We start from the raw sequence: 20,859 nt of genomic DNA, 5'->3' as shown, positions 1-20,859 counted from the left end.
TAAATTTCACATAAGTTTCACATATATAGACATCAAAATACAATTAAATAGTGGAATTGTTAAACACTTAAAAAGCGACCGGCTTGCTCGATATAAATTAATCTTTTTTCGAAATAATGTTGGCCTGTTTTCTTCAGCCCTTTCACAGCTTCACGGGTTCATTTCTCAAAATATTTCCCTCCGACTAAGCAGAATACTTTATACTAATATAGCCATTATTCAGGACGAAAAGTAACCTAGTGCAAATGTTACAATGTAAGACAAATTTTTTAATATAAAAGAAAACGCTATAAGTTTTTAATTAATCTCTTTTTTATATTTAAGTATTTAATACAAACATGACTTCTGAAGTACGTATAACGACAGTTCCCTTTGTTAAGCAAAAATAATTTGTAATCAATTTACCAGTTTCTGTTTTATGATTTATTTAACGAGTGGTGTAAGGCTTTGCTACGTATAACCTTTATTAATTAAAAAAATATAATGATTTGACTTTCTACTTGCGATTTCTTTAAATAAAACATGTAAATTTAAGTTCAAACATTATTGCCGTTTTTAGCCGCTTGTTTTTCCAATATAGCCGGTCGCCCCAAAAAGTTCTGGCAACACTGCTTGTATTATTGAATAACGTACGTACATATACAAAGCGAGAGCGTGCGGCTGCTGTGCTGGTCACTGTTCGGACTACTAAAATATGATTTAGGAGTAAATCACTCTTAAAATCGGGAAACGCTAAATTCCCGAGTAGATTTGTTTTTTTATTATCGCATTCATGCGAATCAAAAAATTTCCAAATTTTATAAGTGCAAGCAATTAGAAAATTTCACCAATAATTCCTTTAAGTGGAAAAAGCGACAAGAACTCTCTCTTGAAACCTTCGCTGAGTTGCATGAAATCAGATCATTTTAAGAATAATTTGTTACGTACTACATATGCCAGTATGTAGTTAGAAGAAGAGCAAAATTAGAATCAAGAGTAAAATTAAATATAAAAATCAAATAAAATAAAAAATATTTTTTTGGCAATCGCTCCGACTGACGATCGAACCTGGCACCTATAGACTTCTAGCACGCAACTCTCACTACTCGGCTACCGCGGACGCGAAACTCGCTTGCTTTGTTTGCTTACTTGTACAAAATACAACAGCTGACCGTTTCTACCAGTGTTGTCTTCGAAAATTCCCCTGATCCGAGTTAATTCTAAAAAATTTCGTGCATTTGTTCGGCTGCTTATGCGCATTTGAAGGAGGAAAAATGCATGAGTTAATGCAAATAAAGGATGTTTATGCAGATAAGCGAGCCCGTTTACAACCCGCATTAATCAACCATGATCGGAGTAAAACCGGATTGCTAAGTCTACTTCAATTTTCTTTAAAAAATAAGGTGTACCTATTGCAGTATCTAAACCTAAACAAATACGAAGTCGTTTTGTCTCTCGTTTTAAAACTAACAGAAGCATACGTTAGGTTATTAAAAAAAATGCTAAATTTTCGTATTCCTTACTTGTATGCTAACGATATTTTGCGGATATTTTGGTCGGCTGGGATAGAATGGCAAAACGACATGCTCAGTTGATTTATTTTTTATTCGTAATCTTGGCACACGCTTGCCACATTTTTTGTATGAACTTCACAAAAAATACCCAAAGCTAAAAGTAGCGTGTTTTTAATACACTTTGTTTTTAGATTTTTTATTTGCATGCATTTGCTACAAACCAAACACAATGACCCTGAATGAGAACTACAATTCGAGTTAATAATTGATGGTAATATATATGTACATGACTTGAAATTGCTTTAGGATTTTTATAAAAAGGGCACAAATTACACGCTTTATTTCAGAATAATTTGATTCTAGCTATATAAATATATAAGAAATTTTAATGCTGGTTTATACCAAAAATAATGCATAATATTTATGAGGTCATCTAATTTTTAATTTTATATACCTATTTATTTGAAAGCACATTTTTATGAAAATAATAGAACCTAAACATTGAAAGATTTTATACCAATAAAATGGTACCCAAGTATTAAACAAATGAATTATACCAGTCAAAATTTTTTACATTTTTACAAGCATACACTTTTTTATATGTAAAATTTCCCCTTAACTAATAGTTATTAGTTACTAAAAAGTTCTAACATCCATTGCTTCACTATACGTATAAGCAAAAGATGCCAAAAAGCCATACACGAAAAATGTCCCCTATTACTACACTTATAAAATGTGGCAACCATGAGCGTGACGTACTAATACCACGACAAAATGGCACTGCCTTCGTGTGCCCAGTATCAGTGTTACCAGTTGAACTATTTTGTTGGTATTATTTTCGACGTTTAGCTATAGAAATTTGCGTTTAGCTATTAGCTATTTTCTTAGCTTTTTTAAATCGAGTTAGCTATTTTAGAATTTTTTTTTTATAAATTTCCCACTTTACATAGAGTTTTTATCATTTTGATGAATATCAAACAGTACAAAAAAAAAATTGGTATAAATGGTAACAATCAATATATGTACTTACGAAACTATAGTAAAACTTCGTTTGTAGATTTCCTTTTTATGTCAGGGTTTTTTAAAAGGACCTGGTGATTTTAAAGATATGATTGCTTCAAAAACCTATTTAAAAAATTGAGTGCAATGTAGAATAACAAATGAAAGAGGAAATTCTGTGGATTAAAACAAATAAAATTTTTTGGTTTACGAAGACGAATGGGTATTGAAAATTAATTAATTAAATTTATTTTTTTCTTTCTCACTCCTACTTTATGCTATCGTTTCTGCTAAATTGAAATATGTTTAATTTCTATGACTATGAATTATTTATTCTGAAGTAAAAAAAAAATTCACTATGCAGGTATAGTTAATATGGTTTTTTGATTATCTGGTCACACTGTTACTAATCGACGATGCTGTTAAGCTGAAATTAGTCAAGAACATAAACCTACCGGTACGTAAACCCGAGTCAGCTGAAACGATCTGTCTTACCAAAGCGCCATGTAAATGAAAACTCAACACCGCAGATTTTTTTTGTAGTTGTAGCCCGTAGCGCAGAAATCAGCGGAATTTAGATTTTTCCTTGTCAGCAGATTTCTTCCTTCTATAGATGGTTGCCACTTCGTCAGTTTTGCAGATGGTAAAAAAGTTATAAGTTCCTATTCAAAATACATTTAAAATATTTGAAATTTTCTATTGAATAAGGTTTTTTGCTGAAGACTAAATAGTTTATATTTAGCTACCATCTATTATAACACGAAAAATTGTAGTTGAAGAGGTAAGTTTATGTAAAGGCATGGATGAGTGGCAACACTGTAGCAAGCAACACTGAGGGCTCCAGTAATCGACAAAATTCTGCGTATACAGACTGCGTTTAAGTATAGGTTCTGCGTTCTTGACTAATTCCAGCTTTAGTAATCGTACGATGCGACGATGCGGCGATGCCGAGTAACTTCGCTCCTTTGGCATCGTGGTAATCGTCAGAAGTGTTAGTAAATCATGATGCAATAATACAAGGTGTTATCGGTTGGCAACTTCTCACTCTAATTTCGCCATATTGACTACCTTAGGTGAAACAGTGTTACTTCTTTAACAATTCTTTGCCTAATAATATAGTTGAATTTTTTTATTTTTTTCTCAGTATACACATTTTGTTTTCTCAAAAAGGTAGTTTATCTTATTTTATTCCATTTCATTACGAATATACTATAAAATAGCAAATTTTGTTTAGAATAAAATATGAAATTTTATATTTTTCCCCTAAATAGGGATTAATTTCTTCCCGTTTGTCTTCTTATTGTACTGAGCTAAGGCAGTGTCAAATCGAGCTGTCACAACTGATACCACCTTGTATTATTGCATCATGTTAGTTAATAGCGTACTCGTACGATACTAACATAATCGTGCAGGCCACTTATACATACGAGTACAAATAGCTGATTCCGTACGGAAAGTGCGAACAGCATCGCTCTTTCCTTAAGCCAATGATGTTTGACGAAACTTGACGTTAAGTACATTATAGTTTCAGAATAGGATTTATGTGCATTCGCACGTTTGCATACGCTTGCTTATTCATATTATAGTTAGTCCTTTAGAATGCAGTTTATCTACATTTGAATACTACCTCATGGCGTGAGATACCTTTTTTTGGCAAATTTTTACGTTACTACAAATATTCTACCACACTTTTCTAGAGATCTACCTCTGTTTTTAACCGACTTCCTAAAAGGGAGAGGGTATCAGTTCGTCGGAATATTTTTTTTTTTATATGTATGTTGCCGCATAACTTTGGACCACGTCAACCGATTTCGATAAATCTTTTTGCATCAGAGGTCCCATACTGGGATGTTAATTTTTCGGCTTTCTCCGATCCCGGGATTTTCGGGATGGCGTTGTCACAATCCCGGGATCTCGGGAATAGTCACGGGATTTAGATATTCATTACTTTTCAACAACTTGAATCGAAAAAATTGCTTATATATTGTTTGAGAAACTCTCCTACCATGAAATAAATAATAATAAATGGGTTTGAAACCTACTTTTTTATTTAAAGTGGCGTTTTTATTTTTTCTCTCTGACCGCAGGATTTATTTTGAAGGACTTTGTAATTTCGAAGATATGATTAATTCCAAAAATTTTTAAAAATTCAATGCACTGTACAATAAAAATATGGGTAACAAATGCAATAGGAAATTTCTTTAGAATTAAAAAAATTGATTTTTTTTGGATTCACAAGGACGAATACGTGATTTTTAAGCTGACAAAGTTAGAAGAGCGAAACTCGAGGATTTTATCGAGTTTATATAAGCCCTTAACATATAATTTTTTCAAAAACAAATATTGCGAAATTTCAAAGATAAAATTTTAACATGACATTTTCAATATTTACCAGCCCTTCTGCACCAGAAACTTGAATCTGTTTAAATTCTACAGGATTTCCTCATTAATTTTATACCCATACTTCTTCTCTAAGCACATTTAACATATGTACATATAATGAGCTAGACATTTATAAAAAATTATTAATCTATACATAGTATAGAGGAAAGTCGAGATTCTTTGTACGCGGTAATCTCGAGAACTACTGAACGGATTTTGACGAGATTTTCTCTAATATATTTTGTATCTATAAGAGAGAGGCCTTTTTAATTTAGAATTTTAGTAGGGTTGCCACCTGTTAAGAAAATTACTATATTCAATTCTAATAAGCATAGGCGTCAGCTCTCCACCGTCACTGTTAAATGGAAATGGATGTGCAATAATGTATTATTTTTCTGAGTAGGGTTGCCACCTGTTTAAAAACTATAAGATCTTCACCTTTCGTTGGATAAAAAAATGAGATACCAAATGAAAGTGCATGGCCTTCGCATGTACAAAAACTTTAAACTTGCCAAGAATCCCGGGATTTTCGAGACCTTAAAAAGTCCGGGATTAACATTCCTATCCCATACTAATCTGGTTTAGATCCGATCACTGTATTATGAAATATATATATATATATATATATATGGTTTTTATTTATATTATTTTTATTTTATTTTATAAACTTATTTGCACAATAATGAATATTCTACAAATATATTGCAATTCGCAGCACTGGCATCGGTAGCCTTCAGCTGTCGTTATAGTCCTGTGAGTGGGCGTTTGCTTTTATGTTACTATAAGGTTAAATTCGTAAATCTACGTATTTAAGGAAGTCATACATTGCTTGAACATTGAGTGACAACACTGTATCCGGCCCTTTAAGAAATTTAGATATTGTGCTTTAATTTGGATCCTCTTTAGTGGAAACATGAACAATGGAGTGGTTAAAAAGTAGCTTTCCGTCAATGAAAGCACCATGGAAGCATAGACATATTTGTGCTAACTCAAGATGTAGTCTTTAAGAGGGAGGTAAACAAAATTTTCTTAGGGCCGTTTTCTGAAGTAACGTTTACTTTAACTTTAACGCTCACTTCATATTTAAAGGTTGCAAGAGCTTTAAAGTTACTGGTTACTTGAGAATACGGCCTTTAGAGGTCCTTATGGTAGTTTACTACTCGTTCTACTGCTACTGGTGCCGAGTTTCGCTTCGATTGGGCACATCCATCCCGAGGCTAAAAATTTTCTTCCGAAAAGTGGTTGGAACAAACAAATAACACCTTTGTGAAGTTACCATGCACGTGGCGATCCCGAAATATGCAGCTAATCGTACTAAATAATAAAGAAAATAATTGCATAAACTAGGGATGCACAGCAGAGGTGCACGCAGTCGACGTCGCGGGCAAACTGCGAGCACGCGAGCGTGCTAGGCGAGGTGAAGTGAGCTGTACGGAGATGGCAACGTATACATATTAACCACTACACAGTTATTTTCAAGTAAAAATGCGTGTATGGATGTGTACTTTTGCGACAACTGAGCCAGTGTGGCATCAGGCCACCAGAAAAAGCCAATTTTTCCAAAACAAAAGCGCCAAGTATTGAGTAAATGCGCTATGTATATTTTTCTTTTACAGCAAAAGTTCTAATTGGCGAGGGGGTTGATTTTTGGTTCTTACATACAACACTGATAAGATTCACAAACTTATCTTAGGACTAAATTAAAATAATCAACATTATTTGTATACGAATATATTTGTGTTCGTATGAAATAGTAGCTTATGTCAAGAGGCTGGCTTTAGTAAAATGTAAGTTTAAGCACATACGATTAAATGTAAAAAAAAAAATATTTTTAATTGCGGATCCGAAAGAAATATTTATTAGTTGCATTGAGTTACGCAAAAATAATGCCGAAAATCAATCGATTGTGCTGAAGGTGCCGGCTGCTTCCGAAAGGGCCGAAAACGGCACAATGCACACTCATTTTCCATCACTGTCACACATACAATCTCACTATTCTGTTGACTTCGTTTTCCCCTTCCGATAAATTTTTGCTGCAACTGGCTGAGTCAGCTGGGGTCGTCGGTTCGAATCCCGCTGAAGAAGTCTGATGAGGAAATGTGGTCATTTCCGAAATAGCTATCACTCCTACCATTTTTTCAATTTGTGGTTGCTTTTCCACAATAATTTTTCATTAAAAACGGCCTCAAGCTCAATTAAAATTGTTGAATATAATTGTTATAAGGCCATAAATAACAAAAACAAATAACTTAGAAATAAATCACTAAATGCTTGCGGGGAAACTTTCCTTTACGGTCGATGGTTGTGTGCGTGGTGGGCGGAGGGGGAAGGGGCACACACCCAATTTTAGATAAGCCATGAACTGCCGTTTACAAAAACGTTACTCCCGCCTGCCTAGGCCCCTTTATGGAGCCCTTACAAAAATGGGCAAAAATTAAAATTTTTACTTGCTTTTCCTTGACTTAAGCCTTTCCGTATTGCCGGAAAAGAGGGGTCGGTAAGGGTACATAACATTTCATGTGCAAAAAAGTGAAGACTCGATGTTCCGCAGGCTTCTATTGAAAAAAGTTCTTTATGCGCTTCGGCCGCACTTAGGGATTATAACCCTTACTAAGTACAATTCTCCTTTCTGTGCTGCCTGAGAAGAGGAGCTGCGGCCAATCTTCTTATGATAAAAGATAATTTCGTCCAACCTATTACGTTTTAATATGCGAAACAAAAGCGGTCATATATGTAGCTTTGTAACCCGCAATTGATGGAATTTCAACATAATGTTTTTTATAAAATTAGATAATTTCAAATAATAAAAGTACTTTTAAACAAAAGTGTGATGCTTTAGCAACGTGTAATAAGTGAAACAAAATCGGCCGTAAAGGAAAGCCAACCCAAGCTCGCTATAAAATTATGCCCAAACTATATTTTTTGAAATATTTTTTTTTCAAGTGAAAAACCGCTTTTTTAATTTCTTCAAAGAATGTGGTAGCTTCAATTTAAAAGAAAATGTCACAAGCACAGTTCTCGTCAAATGCGAGCAATGGAACATAAGAAGAATTGAAACTACTTTTAAATATTTCTATTATGATTTGGAGCATGATACAAAAGTAATGTGACCAACTATTTCATAGCTCAAAGAAGTACAGGTTAAGTTGGGTTAGGTAACGATGGGTCACTCGTTACTTGCGCTGCAAAAAGTATTTTGAAGTGCCTTATAAAAAAACTCCTTTATGTCACAAAACGAGCATCGCTTTATTTTGACCATTTTATTAGGTATTTAGTAAAGTATGCAATTTCATTATCGCGAGTACGAAGTATGCGTGTTAGTCTAATGCTCGCCGAGCTTACACTAGACCCAACCATCCGAGAGTGTACCGCAGGAGAACTGAGGCGTCCCTGGTTGCTCCTTATCTGGGGATAAGGCTTTAAGGGTGCCTTTCCAACTCCAGGTCATCAGCCTCGTAGTTGTCCGCGATGTTACTGTGGCTCGGCACCCAAAACTAGAAGAAGTTCCGAAGAAATACTCTGACGCGATGGATAAAGAAGTCAGATATTCCTTTACCGATTTCTAACGCACCATCACACCGTTTAGCAGTGAGTCTACCGCTTCCTTGATGGCAGCTATTTCCAACTGAAAGATACTGCAGAAGTCCGGAAGCCTTAGTACCCCCCCATACCCAGTCCTCTGTTAAGGGAATATAGGTAGAGAAGGAGCTTCTGGGAGGCATTTCGGAGGCGACGTAATCTAAGTGTTCAAGGCGAAGTTAAAGCCGCCCACGAAATACATATCATGCGAGTAGAAAAATCACCAGTCACTGATATTGTGGGCTGACAGTAGCAGTCACTATAAGCGATTTTTAAATCACAGTGATAAAATCACCTGTAGTGAAATATCGCTCATCATTAGTGCAGGGTAGTATCCACCGACCTTGCAATAAGCCTGTTGAGCTCTTGAGAGATAGTCACGAGGAATCGCGTTTTTTACTGTGTACTTCAAAGGTTCGTCACTGCTTGGTCCTGCTTCTTGCTCACTCACTAAAGTGCCCATTTCAGATAGTATAAGCGGTAACTCTACTTCTTCAACGTCTGCATTATAATAATAATAATAATAATAGATTGGCGCTTACACATATGTTAGTGTTTGGCCGAGCTTCTCCTCCGATTTGTGGCGTGCGCCTTGATGTTGTCACACAGAGCGGAGGGACCTACAGTTTTACGCCGACTCCGAACGGCGATTGTATTTTTATGAGAAGCTGTTTTTCATGGCAGAAATACACTCGGAGTTTTGCCATTGCCTGCCGAGGGACGACCGCTGTTAAGAAAAACCCTTTTTTCTAAATTTTTGCGATGTTGCTTTGACCAGGGTTTGATCCCAGGCGTTGCGGAGTGGAAGCGCGCACTGCTTACCACTACACCACAGCGGCCGACTGCATTATAACCTTCAATAATATTTCGTTCCTGAACCACGAAGTCCTGTGCTTTTACATGTGGCTCCTTATATTATACCAGTTCTGCTTCATGATCTGCATATTTTTACTCAAGACCGGAATGACTTCCAAAAAAAATTTAAAATTTCTTCTTCATTTAGCCCTCTAGCAGCCACTTTTCCTGTAAAAATATAAAACAAAGTCGTGTTAGTTGCACTATTTATAACTCAAGAACGGCTGGACCGATTTTTATGATATTTGTTCTTTGAATTTGTCTACCTTCCGAATAACAGAATATTTATTAAAATAACCGCTAGGTGGCGCTGGAGTCGAGTTATTAGTAAAAACCGTATTTATGGTCCGATAGGAAAAACAATACCATTTAAAAAAAAAGAGCCGCAGGTTGGTGTTGGAGTCGATTTATTACTAAAAATCGTGTTTATGGTCCGATTCGTCTCATATTCGAGATATGTATTGATAACAGGAAAAAGAATTCTTTCGAAAAAAATTTGGGTTACATCTGTATATGTAACTAAAAATCGTATTTATGCTCGAATGTATTTCATTATCGAAATATATGAATTCACATATCGATGGTCCTCTGCAATAATGACACAACCCAGAATTCAAAAAAAAATCCCTTATTACTGTTAAGAGGCTCATGTCTCTAATCCTTGGCTAACCCATGTCTAATCCTAACTAAAGTAAGTAGTAAAGATTATACATGAGTAAGGCAACGATTAAAGACATGAGCCACATAACAATAGTACGAGATTTTATTTTTTGAATTTGAAATTGTGTCGTTATCGTATAGGACCATCCATATGTTTATGACAGGAAAAGGTACATATATATACTTTTACAAAAAAACTGAAATTCAGTCGGAAATCGCCGTTTACGACCAGCTGTTCCTTATCTCCGAAACCGCTTAACCGATTACAATGAAATTTTGTGGATGTTTATTGGTGGTTCCAACTTAAAAGATAGGATAGTTTTGAACCCGAGAACTAATATATTGTTTTTTTTTTCATCGAAATTTTTTCTATGCCTCTCACTTCGTGCTGATCTCTATATATATAAAAAGTGGTGTGAAAAATATATAGTAATTCATTAATTGAGAACGATTGGACCGATTTGGCTGAAAATTTTTTTTGGATGTTCCTAATTGCCAGGAGAAGGTTTTTATGAAAGAAAATGTTGGGTAACCCTCCGAGAAAGTCGGAAATCGGAAAAATCTAAAATTAATTTTTTTGTATGGCATTCTGTGCGCGATTCCTTCGGAATGGCTTTGGAAAGGAAAAAAGGGAAATTCTAATTGGAAAACTCGGCAAAATTTGAAAGAACGCGAATAATTTGAATTTTTTTGCCACGAAAATTTGCATTTTATCGTATGATTTGATGATTTTGGACGATGTAATGGTGGAAAATTCGTTGTGAAGCTTGGAAAATTTAGTATGATTGTGAAATTCATTGTGAGCATGAATCAATTGGGAACAATTTTCTACTATGTTTCATAACCGATTCGAATGGTTCCTGCTTTTTTTGAAAGGTGTTTAGGAGGAGTGCACAAAGTTTTATTTTTTTCCGATAGGTGGCGCAAGGGTCGAGCTACGCTAAAAAAATGCATGTGGCACGCAGGTAGTCTTTTGCCTAGATTAGCATATAGGATCAATTTTTCTCCGTTAAGAGGGCCAGGGACCGATCTATTCCAAAAAGTCTTATTTATGGGCCGATTTGCTTGAAATTTCGCACGTAGGTAGCTTATTGCCTGGATTAACATATAGGATACTTTTTTCTGATAGGTGGAGCAGCGACCAATCTACTCGAAAAAATCTAAGTTATGGCCCGATTTGCTTGAAATTCGGTACGTAGGTAGTCTTTTACCTAGAATAGCATACATGATCCGTTTTTCCGTTAGGTGTAATTAAGTTATTTCCTAGGTTAACATATAGGATATTTCTTCTGATAGGTTGACCATATACCGATCTATTGGAAAAAATCTTATTAATGGTGCGACTTATTGCCAGGATTAACATATAGAATACTTTTTTTGATAGGTGGACCAGGGACTGATCTATTCCAAAAAATCGTATTTATGGTCCGATTTGGTTGAAATTCGATACCCGTATTGTTTTACAGTTCGAAAGGTGTTTGAAGGCGCGCTAACATGCGGGTATTGGCTAATTAACAATATTTATTACACAGGCCAACAAAAATGGAATGTTTGACAATATTTTTGACACATCTTTTTGTGCTGGTTACGAATCCATAAGCATAAAGTTTCCATCATCCAGATTTTAAGAAAAACGACCTTCGAAACTTTCCACTTAGGCTTAGATTAAAGCTAAAAATCTCGACTACTATCCCTGCAAATTCCTGCACCTTTGCTTGATGGTCACTTATAGTCATTTGATGAACAGGAAAAACTGATTTTGGGAAGTTTGAGTACCTGCCGCAATTAAGCAAAAGGTGATAGAACCTTCCATTTAGGCTTAAATTAAGGCTTGGACTTCTGACTTCAATCCCTGAAAATACCATTCCTGCACCTTGATCCTAAGGTCACCTATGAACAGCTAACACTGATTTTTACACACCTTTTTCAATTGCATAATTTTCCAGTATTTTTATTTTTTTTTGTTGGACGATAAAAAGTAATTGAGTATAGGTGACCATCAGGGAAGGAAGCAGGAATAGTACTTTCAGGAATAGTAGTCTGTAGTTCTAGCTTTAATTTAAGCCTTTTGTTTCCTTGCTAGAGTTTTTCAAATATTGCAAAAAACGCGATTTTTTTACACTTTCACCACTCAATCAAAATCTCAAAATCTGGACCTGATGGAAACTTTATACTTACAGATTCGTAATCAGCACAAAAAGGTCTATCAAAAACAGCTTTAACATTTCTCGCATCACAATCGGTGTTGCCCTGTGTTACCTACACTAATTATATAAAGAGAAGCTCCTTTTTTTTATAAGAGGTGATCTCACGAACGGCTGTACCGATTTTTTCGAAATTTCGGTCACCTACTGCAGACTTTCGATATATTAAGGGAGCGTGGCATCACCCATACATATCCAATTTTTCATTCCATATATCTCTGGAAGTATTTGTGGTAGTGTCCTGGAAATTGGTATAGAGATTTTGGGGCTACTGGAAAAGGACGCGTGGCGCTTTCCAAACATATTAAAACCTTTACCTATCTGTAAATATATAAACCTAGAATACAGTGTTTTTTTCTTTTTCACAATTAATTTTTTTGTTAATTTTTTATAGAAATATAGTTCATTTCGCTTCAAATCGCACCTAATTTTCAGTATGCAGTTTTGTAGTACACTCAATTTCAGTATCATAAAGTGCAAGTTTTAAATGATTTTTGAGAACTTCTTCGCTGATGATGTTGCGCATTTTCTCCGTATAACGAATGCGTGATAGTTTGTTTTTTTATTGAATTGGAAAAAATGCTGAAGAATGCTAGTATGTAAAAGACCTATTCTGGTGGGTGAACTCCTCCTAAACGACCGAAACGATTTTAATGAAATTTTTGTATGTGTTTGAGTAGGTAGGTCCCTGTACAGTTTAAGTTCATAACCTAAAAACGCCAGGTGGCGCTGGAGTCAAGTTGTTACTCAAAATCGTATTTTGACTTATATTCGAGATATATATATATATATTGGTAACGATACGGGCAATACTATTGCAAAAAAAAGATGCGCAAGGTGGCGCTGGAGCCGAGTTATTGCCAAAAATCGTCAATTCGGAGGCACCAGTGATCAAAGTCAAATTACCCCCGTTAAATCAGCCATCAGAACCATTGCGGTGCTTGCTTTACGGTGACTAAACAGAATGTGGACCAATGATACTCACCAGTTTGGAAAATGCCACCAACTATCCTATACAGCTTCAAGGACGATTCACCATCGAGCCGCAAGGACTTCTTCCCGGTATAACGCTTTCGTCAGGTTGTTTAAGACGGAAATAGAGGATATGCCTTCCGTCGACCACTAAACCAAACGTGAACGTGAATTGCTGGCGAAAACGTTGGACGAAATGTTTCAATAAAAAAATTAATTTTGGACGAAACGAAGTTCGACAGGTCTGCTAGTAAGTTATAAATTACAGTATTTCTGTTCACTCACTTTCGCCATAATTAGCGCATATTAACTCACTTTGGGAGGTAAATGCAAGGACGCATTGTAACGTTAATTTTAGCGTTCACCAAAAAAAAGCAATCGTTTCTGTTGAAACGATGCAGTTTTTATCGTTTAGGTAATTATCAAAATAATTCTATTGTGGTTTTTAACGAAAAGAAATTCAATCGGTAATGCCGAAGCTGTAGCATACATTTAGGTGCTAGGTGTTAACAGTGAGCTGGCAATGGCAAACAACAACTTTTCGTTGATTTATTTTGTTTCAATATTAACGATTGGTGATTTATTTCGTTTCAACGTTAACGATTGAGTTTTGTTTCGTTAACTTAGCTCTGAAACGTAACGAAATTATTTTGATGATATATTTTTTTGCACATCAACATCAACGAAATCGATTCGTTTTTTTGTTGAGCATCTCTGGGTAAATGTAAATTATAATTACGGTGACCATTCGTGCCGATTTTGGTGGGACAGTACCGATTTCGTGAAAATTGTCCCGCTGAATATTTTTTAAAAGTCGGGGACGTATAAGTGTCCGATTTTTCATATTTGTGCCGATTAGGTCCAGATTTTCAGTGTTTTCTTTATTGATTTATTGAGACTCTCTGTACTCTGGCCAAAACAATTTTTCGTACAAACGAGACAGCACTTTCGTTATCACAAAGGACATGGATAAATATAAGTGAGCCATAAACATAGCCAGCATCCTAATTAATAATCTATATATATAAATATGAATGTCTGTTTGTTTATTACCTTATAACTTTTGAACCGCGACACGGAATCGCACGAGACTTTGCACACTTATTTGTTTTTACCGCGGGAAGGCTATAGGTATGGTTTGATTTGCAACTATATAGTCAATCTTGCAAGGGGAGTGGCACCTACCATAGGCCGGAAAGTTGTTAATCAGCTATAACTTCGGAACCATAAGCCAAAAGATCTTGCAATTTGGTACGAAGACATGTCTATGGTAGGTGCTTATAGTAAGGTATATATAATAATAATAATAATAATAATAATAATAATAATAATAATAATAGATTGGCGCTTACACATATGTTAGTGTTTGGCCGAGGTATATATAAATGAGTTTAAAAAAGTGGGCGTGGCACATCCCATAGGCGTGGAATTTGTATGCTATAACTTCGGAAGCATAAAGGCTCTGTTATGCATGCTTGGCATTGCATGCACTGCTATACCATTTTTACGTAGAAATCAAAAACCAACAGACTTCTACGTATGTAGTGCTGTGCGTTCGATAACCGATTACACGCGAGGCTCATTTAACAGATTTCTTATGTGACAGCTCTCAAGCCATGCCAAGTATGCATAACGGAGCCTTAAGTCGAATGAACTTGAGATTTGGTATGCAGTCATATCTACCAAGGTTATTATTGCATTTTATTCTATAGCAAACAAGCTATAAAACTGTCTTACCATATTCCTCTACCACGTGAGCAGAGCCGCGGGTTCAGGCTAGTATATAAATATAATGTATGAAATTATAAAAAAGAATACTAATACCTTCAAAAACAAAGATAGATAGAGTGACGAAAATATAAATAGGAAAGAGAGAGTTTAGCTTTCTTTGGCTATTGCCCTTTCGATTATTTAATGTTTATTCCTTTTTATGAAAGTGTGGCTCGTTATCTAACAAAGACCATGTAAGTCAGAATTTGAAAAATTAGCAAAATCCGACAAAGGTTCATAAAAATATTAAGCTTTTTAATTAGATTTATTATACAAATTCTGAGTATGCAGTTTTGTTTGTAACCTATTCAATTCAAAGTGCAAATTTTAAGTAGCTAGGACTTACCGTTCATAGTTGGTAAATTTTGTGGAAGGTGTTGCTCATTTTTTCCATGCAAAAAATTGTTGAACAAAATGCGCGAACAAAAAATTGCCAAAAATCAACGGTAAGTCCGAGCTTCCTCCAACTTCCACCTTATTATACTAAAATTTAGTAGGCTTCAAAATATAGCATACTCAAAACAATTCTAAAGAATCTGATTAAAATGTCACAAATTGTGATGAACACTTATTCAAATTCGTCGAATTTTTATAAATGTTCTACAAATTTTGAAATTTTGATTTACATGTTTTTTAGATAGTAAGTTATATTTTCATAAAAAATAACCATTTTTCAATTTAATATAATATATAAAAATAATATTTTTGATAAAAAATTTGTTTTCATAAAAAATTTTATAAATCAGCAAACTTTCATCCGATTTTTTAAAATAAACACTAGTTTTTTTCGATATTAAATTTGGTTTTACAATCAATTTAGGACTAGTATAGTTTTCTTATAAAATAGTGCGCAAAAACCCCACCAAAATTAAAAAGGCGAAAAAGTAAAAAAAAAAATGTGTTTGCTGGGTAAATACACACAGATCTCTTAAGGTTTCTTTACTCACATATATATCGTTCGAAACGCCCAAGTGTATTTTTTTTAAACCCGAAACTCGGTTCATAATGAACGAAGTTACAGGCTTATAAGTGCGCAAAAGTACGAAAAACCGGCTTTTTAACGGTAAATCAAGATTTTGGGGGTGTTTGGCAAATTTCATATTTCGATTCTTGTTTTACTCGAAAACCCCTACCAGAAAATATACATAACTTCCCAGGTAATTTTTAGTGTCGCACAGTGTTATTTAATGGGCTACAAAACTGCACTTTCTCACGAAATCGAAAATAACTTAAAAATATATGAAAACGAATGCCGTAAAGTGTACTCGATAGTCAGCAGCCATTATCTGAGCTGGGTACCCAGATTTACTGAGTTGCATACCTTTAATTTTAAAGTCCTCTGGAGGTCTTATGAAGGAGTATGAAACTGGGCAAAAATACTCTCTAATCGGCTTCGGCGAGAACGTTTGTGTCCTTAGAACAATTTACCGCATCTTGTCTTTTTCTGAAAAAGTTTTTTTGTGTCCTTATGGTAACTGAATATTTCACGAAAATGAAAGATAAGTGTAATAAGTAATTTTTAACCTATAACTGCCGGTTTCACCAGCAACTTGTGTGGAGATATATGAAATAAATTCCACACTATTGGAGAAAAATTGGAGCTATTGGGAAAAGGGGCGTGGCACCTCCCATACAAACCGAGTTTTTCATACTGCATATCTCTGAAAGTGTTCATGGTATAGTACCGGAACTTGGTATTGAGGCATATGAAATCAAACGCACACCCTTGGAGGAAAATTGGAGCTATTGGTAAAGGGGACGTGGCACCTCCCATACAATCCGAATTTTCATACTGAATATCTCTGGAAGTGTTCATGCTACAGTACTGGAACTTCGTATGGAGATATGTATGTATATAAAATTAAGCCCATACTCATGGAGAAAAATGGGGCTATTTGAAAAAGAGCGTGGGCTATTTGAAAAAGGGCTTACCGACTTCTATCTATCTTTGAATGTATTTATAATTCTTTTTTTTTTGTGTTTGTGAGTGGAATCCTCCCAAATGGGTGTCCGGATTTTAACGAAATTTTGTGTGTGTGTTTGAATGGGTCTCTGGATGGTTTAGTTTAACAATTCAACCCGCCAGTTGGCGCTGTAGTTGAGTTATTACTAAAAATCTTATATATAATCCGATTTAGCTAATATTTAAAAGATGTATTGGTAATGGTGAGAGCAATACTATTGCAAAACAGTGCTGCTAGGTGGCGCTGGAGTCGAGTTATTACTAAAAATCGCCAAGTGAGAAAAGGTGCCGTGAACGTCAAATTAAATCGACCTATTGCACCATTGAGTTTATCGAACTGGCCTGTGTTACGATTGGCCCAATGGATGTGATTTTTCAATATTATGCGTTTAAGCGTTTAAGGTATTTCGTCTGAAGTAAGTATATGTATGTATATTGCATTTCTGTAAGACAATGATACGCACCCATTTTGAAATTGCCACCAACTATACTTTAAAGCTTCTAGGACAGATTCACTATAGAACCGAATCATTATTGCCGCCAGGGAGTGAAGAGAAAAAGTTCTTCAAATTTGTTTCGTTTTGCGATTAACTGTGCTATGAAGTGATGCACAATTGGAGAATTTCAAGAACTCCTTCACGGCCATAACACTTTCGTTAGGTTATTTAAAGCGGCAAATGACCACCAAACCACAATCTTAGCAGATGAATGTGTCAATGAAAATGGTAAACGTGAATTGTTGTTTGTGTTTCCATATAAAATTCAAATAATGAAAATAATTTTTCACTTAAATTGCTTTCGTGAAATTGGCTGTAAGTCCCTAATTATAATTAAGTTTGATGTTTTTTTTTGTTACTGAGTTGAAAAATACATAAAACTAGTGAGCCCGCATGGCGTTAAAACGCCAAAATTGAATGAAACTTTTTAAACAGGTTGAAACCCTTTAAAAACCCCCAAACAATTTCCAAATGATTTATATAAAGACATTTCTGAGGGAAGAGAGGTCTCGCATGGTGTCGGCTTTTCTTGTCATAAAATTTTCAAGCACTCTATACCTCTAAAAAGTTCTAACTTCAAAATATAAAACCTTATTGCACACAGTGGCGGATACAGGGGAGGGGTGATGGGAGCAATCCATTTTTAAATTTCATTTGACAACTATTTTTAAATATATCTTGGGTATAAATTAATTTCATTCTACTTTTCAAGCGGGTGGTAACCCTCTTCAAAATAATTTCAAACTATTACCTTCTAAAACCTCTTTTGTCTGACACCCATATGGTGATACCTTATTCACTTACCTAATTCTTTTAATTAAAACTGAATTACATTTTTTAAATATGTGGCAACTCTCCTACATGTAGTTAAGATATAAAGCCTTTTCAAAACCAATTCGGTTGATACCCATATTGTAACAATGGATTTAACTTTTTTAATAATCTTGCTTAATTTCTTAACAGGTGGCAACTTTTTCGAACAAGTGAAACCTTTAATTGGACACCTAATTTTTGAAAATTGGACAAACGGTGCAGATCTGATGACACTGATTAGTAAAAATAGAGTTTAATTGTTTAACAGGTGTGAACTCTTTTCGAAAAAGTAAAACCACATCTACAGCCCAAGTCCTTTAATTTGACACCTCATTTTTGTAAATCGGACGAACGGTGCAGATCTGATGACCTGGACAAAAAATCCCTTCCCGTATTATATATAGATAATTTTGACCGGTTTTACTATACTATTTGCGTATGCGTGTCGTGGGAATGTTTTTTTCGGAACAGTCTTCATGTTTGGTTTATAAATTTAACGAGTTATATTTTACAGGAAAATAACTACGTGGAACCCGGTGACTATGGTATGAAAAAGGATACTGCAGAAATTGGCTCTGAAGTTTACGCACTCCACGAAAAAAAAGTAAGTAACAATACTATAACATATATATTTATAGTAAGGGATCTCACGATGCTAGATCGGAATTTACTCGAGCGTCGTTTTGACCTAATGGATTTTGATAATTAGATGATAGAAAGAAACAAAAGTTCATGTGATGTATTTCCTTTCAGCGGTGGGTGGAGGAGCTACAGGCTTCCGAAAATGTAAAAGTAAGCGTTACATGGCTTTACTCGAACGTAACAGATATTGATAGTGAATAACAGAAATGTGTTTCTGATGACGGAGATATGCTAATCTGCCTTTTTGCATGGTGGAGGTGGGCGTACGGAAGGGTTAAAAAAGGGCGAAAAAAATTTACTTAAGCGCGTCAGATGTTCACAAATCTGACGATTGAGATGTGGCGCAAATTCGTGGCGTCTTTTTGAAGATACAAAAAAATTGCCATTTCGATTTACTCGAGCGCATCAGATTTTCATACAGAGGGTTCATCTCGCTGCCCTGGTCGTGCTGTTCCACAATCTGACAATTATCTAGAGGGGTTTTCTTAGTCTGACGGTTTAAATTTTTTTGTTCCGTTTTTGAGATGCGTAGTCAACCAAACATACATATGTATACTCATGTAAACACTTTATAAATACATTATTTTATTCTTAATTTTCATTCATTGCACTATCGTCATACAGCAAGTATGGTTCGACGTGGTCGCCAATTTCTTGTACATCTTGCCCATCTGTAACAAGAAGTAATTGACAATATTTTTTACATAGTTAATGAAAAGTGTGTTATTATAGAATTTACAAGTTATTATACCTGAATCCCCTAGAATAGTGCAACAATTTTTTTTTTACAAGAATTTGATCCACAAAGCACACAAAGCAATGAGTGCTTCGATGATTCAATAAATAAAGGTTTGCTAATTAATGACATTAGAGTTTTGACACTCCCTTGCTAAGGGAGCCGATTTTGTCAAGAGGGAGCGAGAAAACTGTTTTCTGAGCAAACCTTTTATTATTGAATCATGCCTTGATACCATATAAAGAGTGAGACAGGAGGGAGGGGAGTTACAAATTTTTTCATGTACAAGTAAACTTAAGGTCTCTGTACTAAAAACTATCTGAAAAATTGGTGTTTTATTTACATACAATTTCTTATGTCATGGTGGAATAAGAGAAGGTGATGTCAGTACGAATTCACCAAAGGGTAGACTGTCTGAATTGTGGCATGCATTTTAAAAGTAGTAGAAAGGGGAAAAAATAAGTAGCTTTGGAAAAGGTCCCAACATTAGTATAAATGATTTGGATGGGCTATAGATATATGTACATGTATAAATCGAAATTGTAGAGGTGGTCCTTTGAGCAATATCTCAAAACCCACTATGTCACTTTTAAAAAATGTACGTATGTCAAGGCTTGGACAAAAAACCCATTTGATCTGGGCAAATTAAATTGTAATTTTCGCTTGACTAATAACACAGGCCTGCAAAATGTAAATTTTGTTTCTCTGATATACTTAGTCTATTTATGGCTATTTTATATATATATAACTAATGCTGTTGGTTTTCAAATAAAAATTAAATTCTTAAGTAATTACTTTCCCAAAGGCTTAAAGGATTCGGTTTATATACACACATATATACTAGAAAATACCCGCTTGGTTCGCGGCGCCTGCGTTGGCCATAACAAAAAATACTACCTTAAAAGGTTATCCTATATGACATATAGTATATGTGCATCGAGGCATTAAGCTATCTAGGATCCAAATTTCAAGCGAATTAATGTTTGACAGAACCACGCCCACCTCCCATATAACGGTAATTTACAGATATACGAAAACTGCGATAAATTAGTAACTAACTAAGCTAACTAGTATCGCCCAGTTGTCGAAATTCGACATCTTTTTTCATAAAATTTTGAATTTTAAATGTCACCAATACTGACTCCTTTATGCGAATTACTATTTTGAAGTCCACCAGCATAGTTTATAGCGAATTTACAGAAAACTTAAAATCGAATTATGAACGTTAATACCGAATAGATTAATGGTAATTCTACCAAGTTTCCTCCAAATTTCTTCAGTAGCTTTTGAAATT

The 20,859-nt window shown here is 34.9% G+C and overlaps 1 protein-coding gene across 1 annotated transcript in view; it reads left to right on the top strand.

The window, feature by feature from the left end:
* Positions 1-19,412, top strand: part of LOC118749008 — a 29,238-nt gene extending 9,826 nt beyond the window's left edge. Inside the window, exons 3-4 of the mRNA XM_036483791.1 lie at positions 18,702-18,791; positions 18,941-19,412. Of these exons, the coding sequence (XP_036339684.1) occupies positions 18,702-18,791; positions 18,941-19,030 (180 nt within the window). The 3' untranslated portion in view covers positions 19,031-19,412. The remainder of the gene's footprint in view (positions 1-18,701; positions 18,792-18,940) is intronic.
* The last annotated feature ends 1,447 nt before the right edge of the window (positions 19,413-20,859 follow it).

The sequence above is a fragment of the Rhagoletis pomonella genome, unplaced genomic scaffold (assembly GCF_013731165.1).
Source record: "Rhagoletis pomonella isolate Grant_MI unplaced genomic scaffold, Rhpom_1.0 Rhpom_scaffold_00013, whole genome shotgun sequence".
NCBI classification, from domain to species: Eukaryota; Metazoa; Arthropoda; class Insecta; order Diptera; family Tephritidae; genus Rhagoletis; species Rhagoletis pomonella.
The sequence above is the reverse complement of the archived record's forward strand: the minus strand, read 5'-3'. Positions and strand labels throughout refer to the sequence as shown.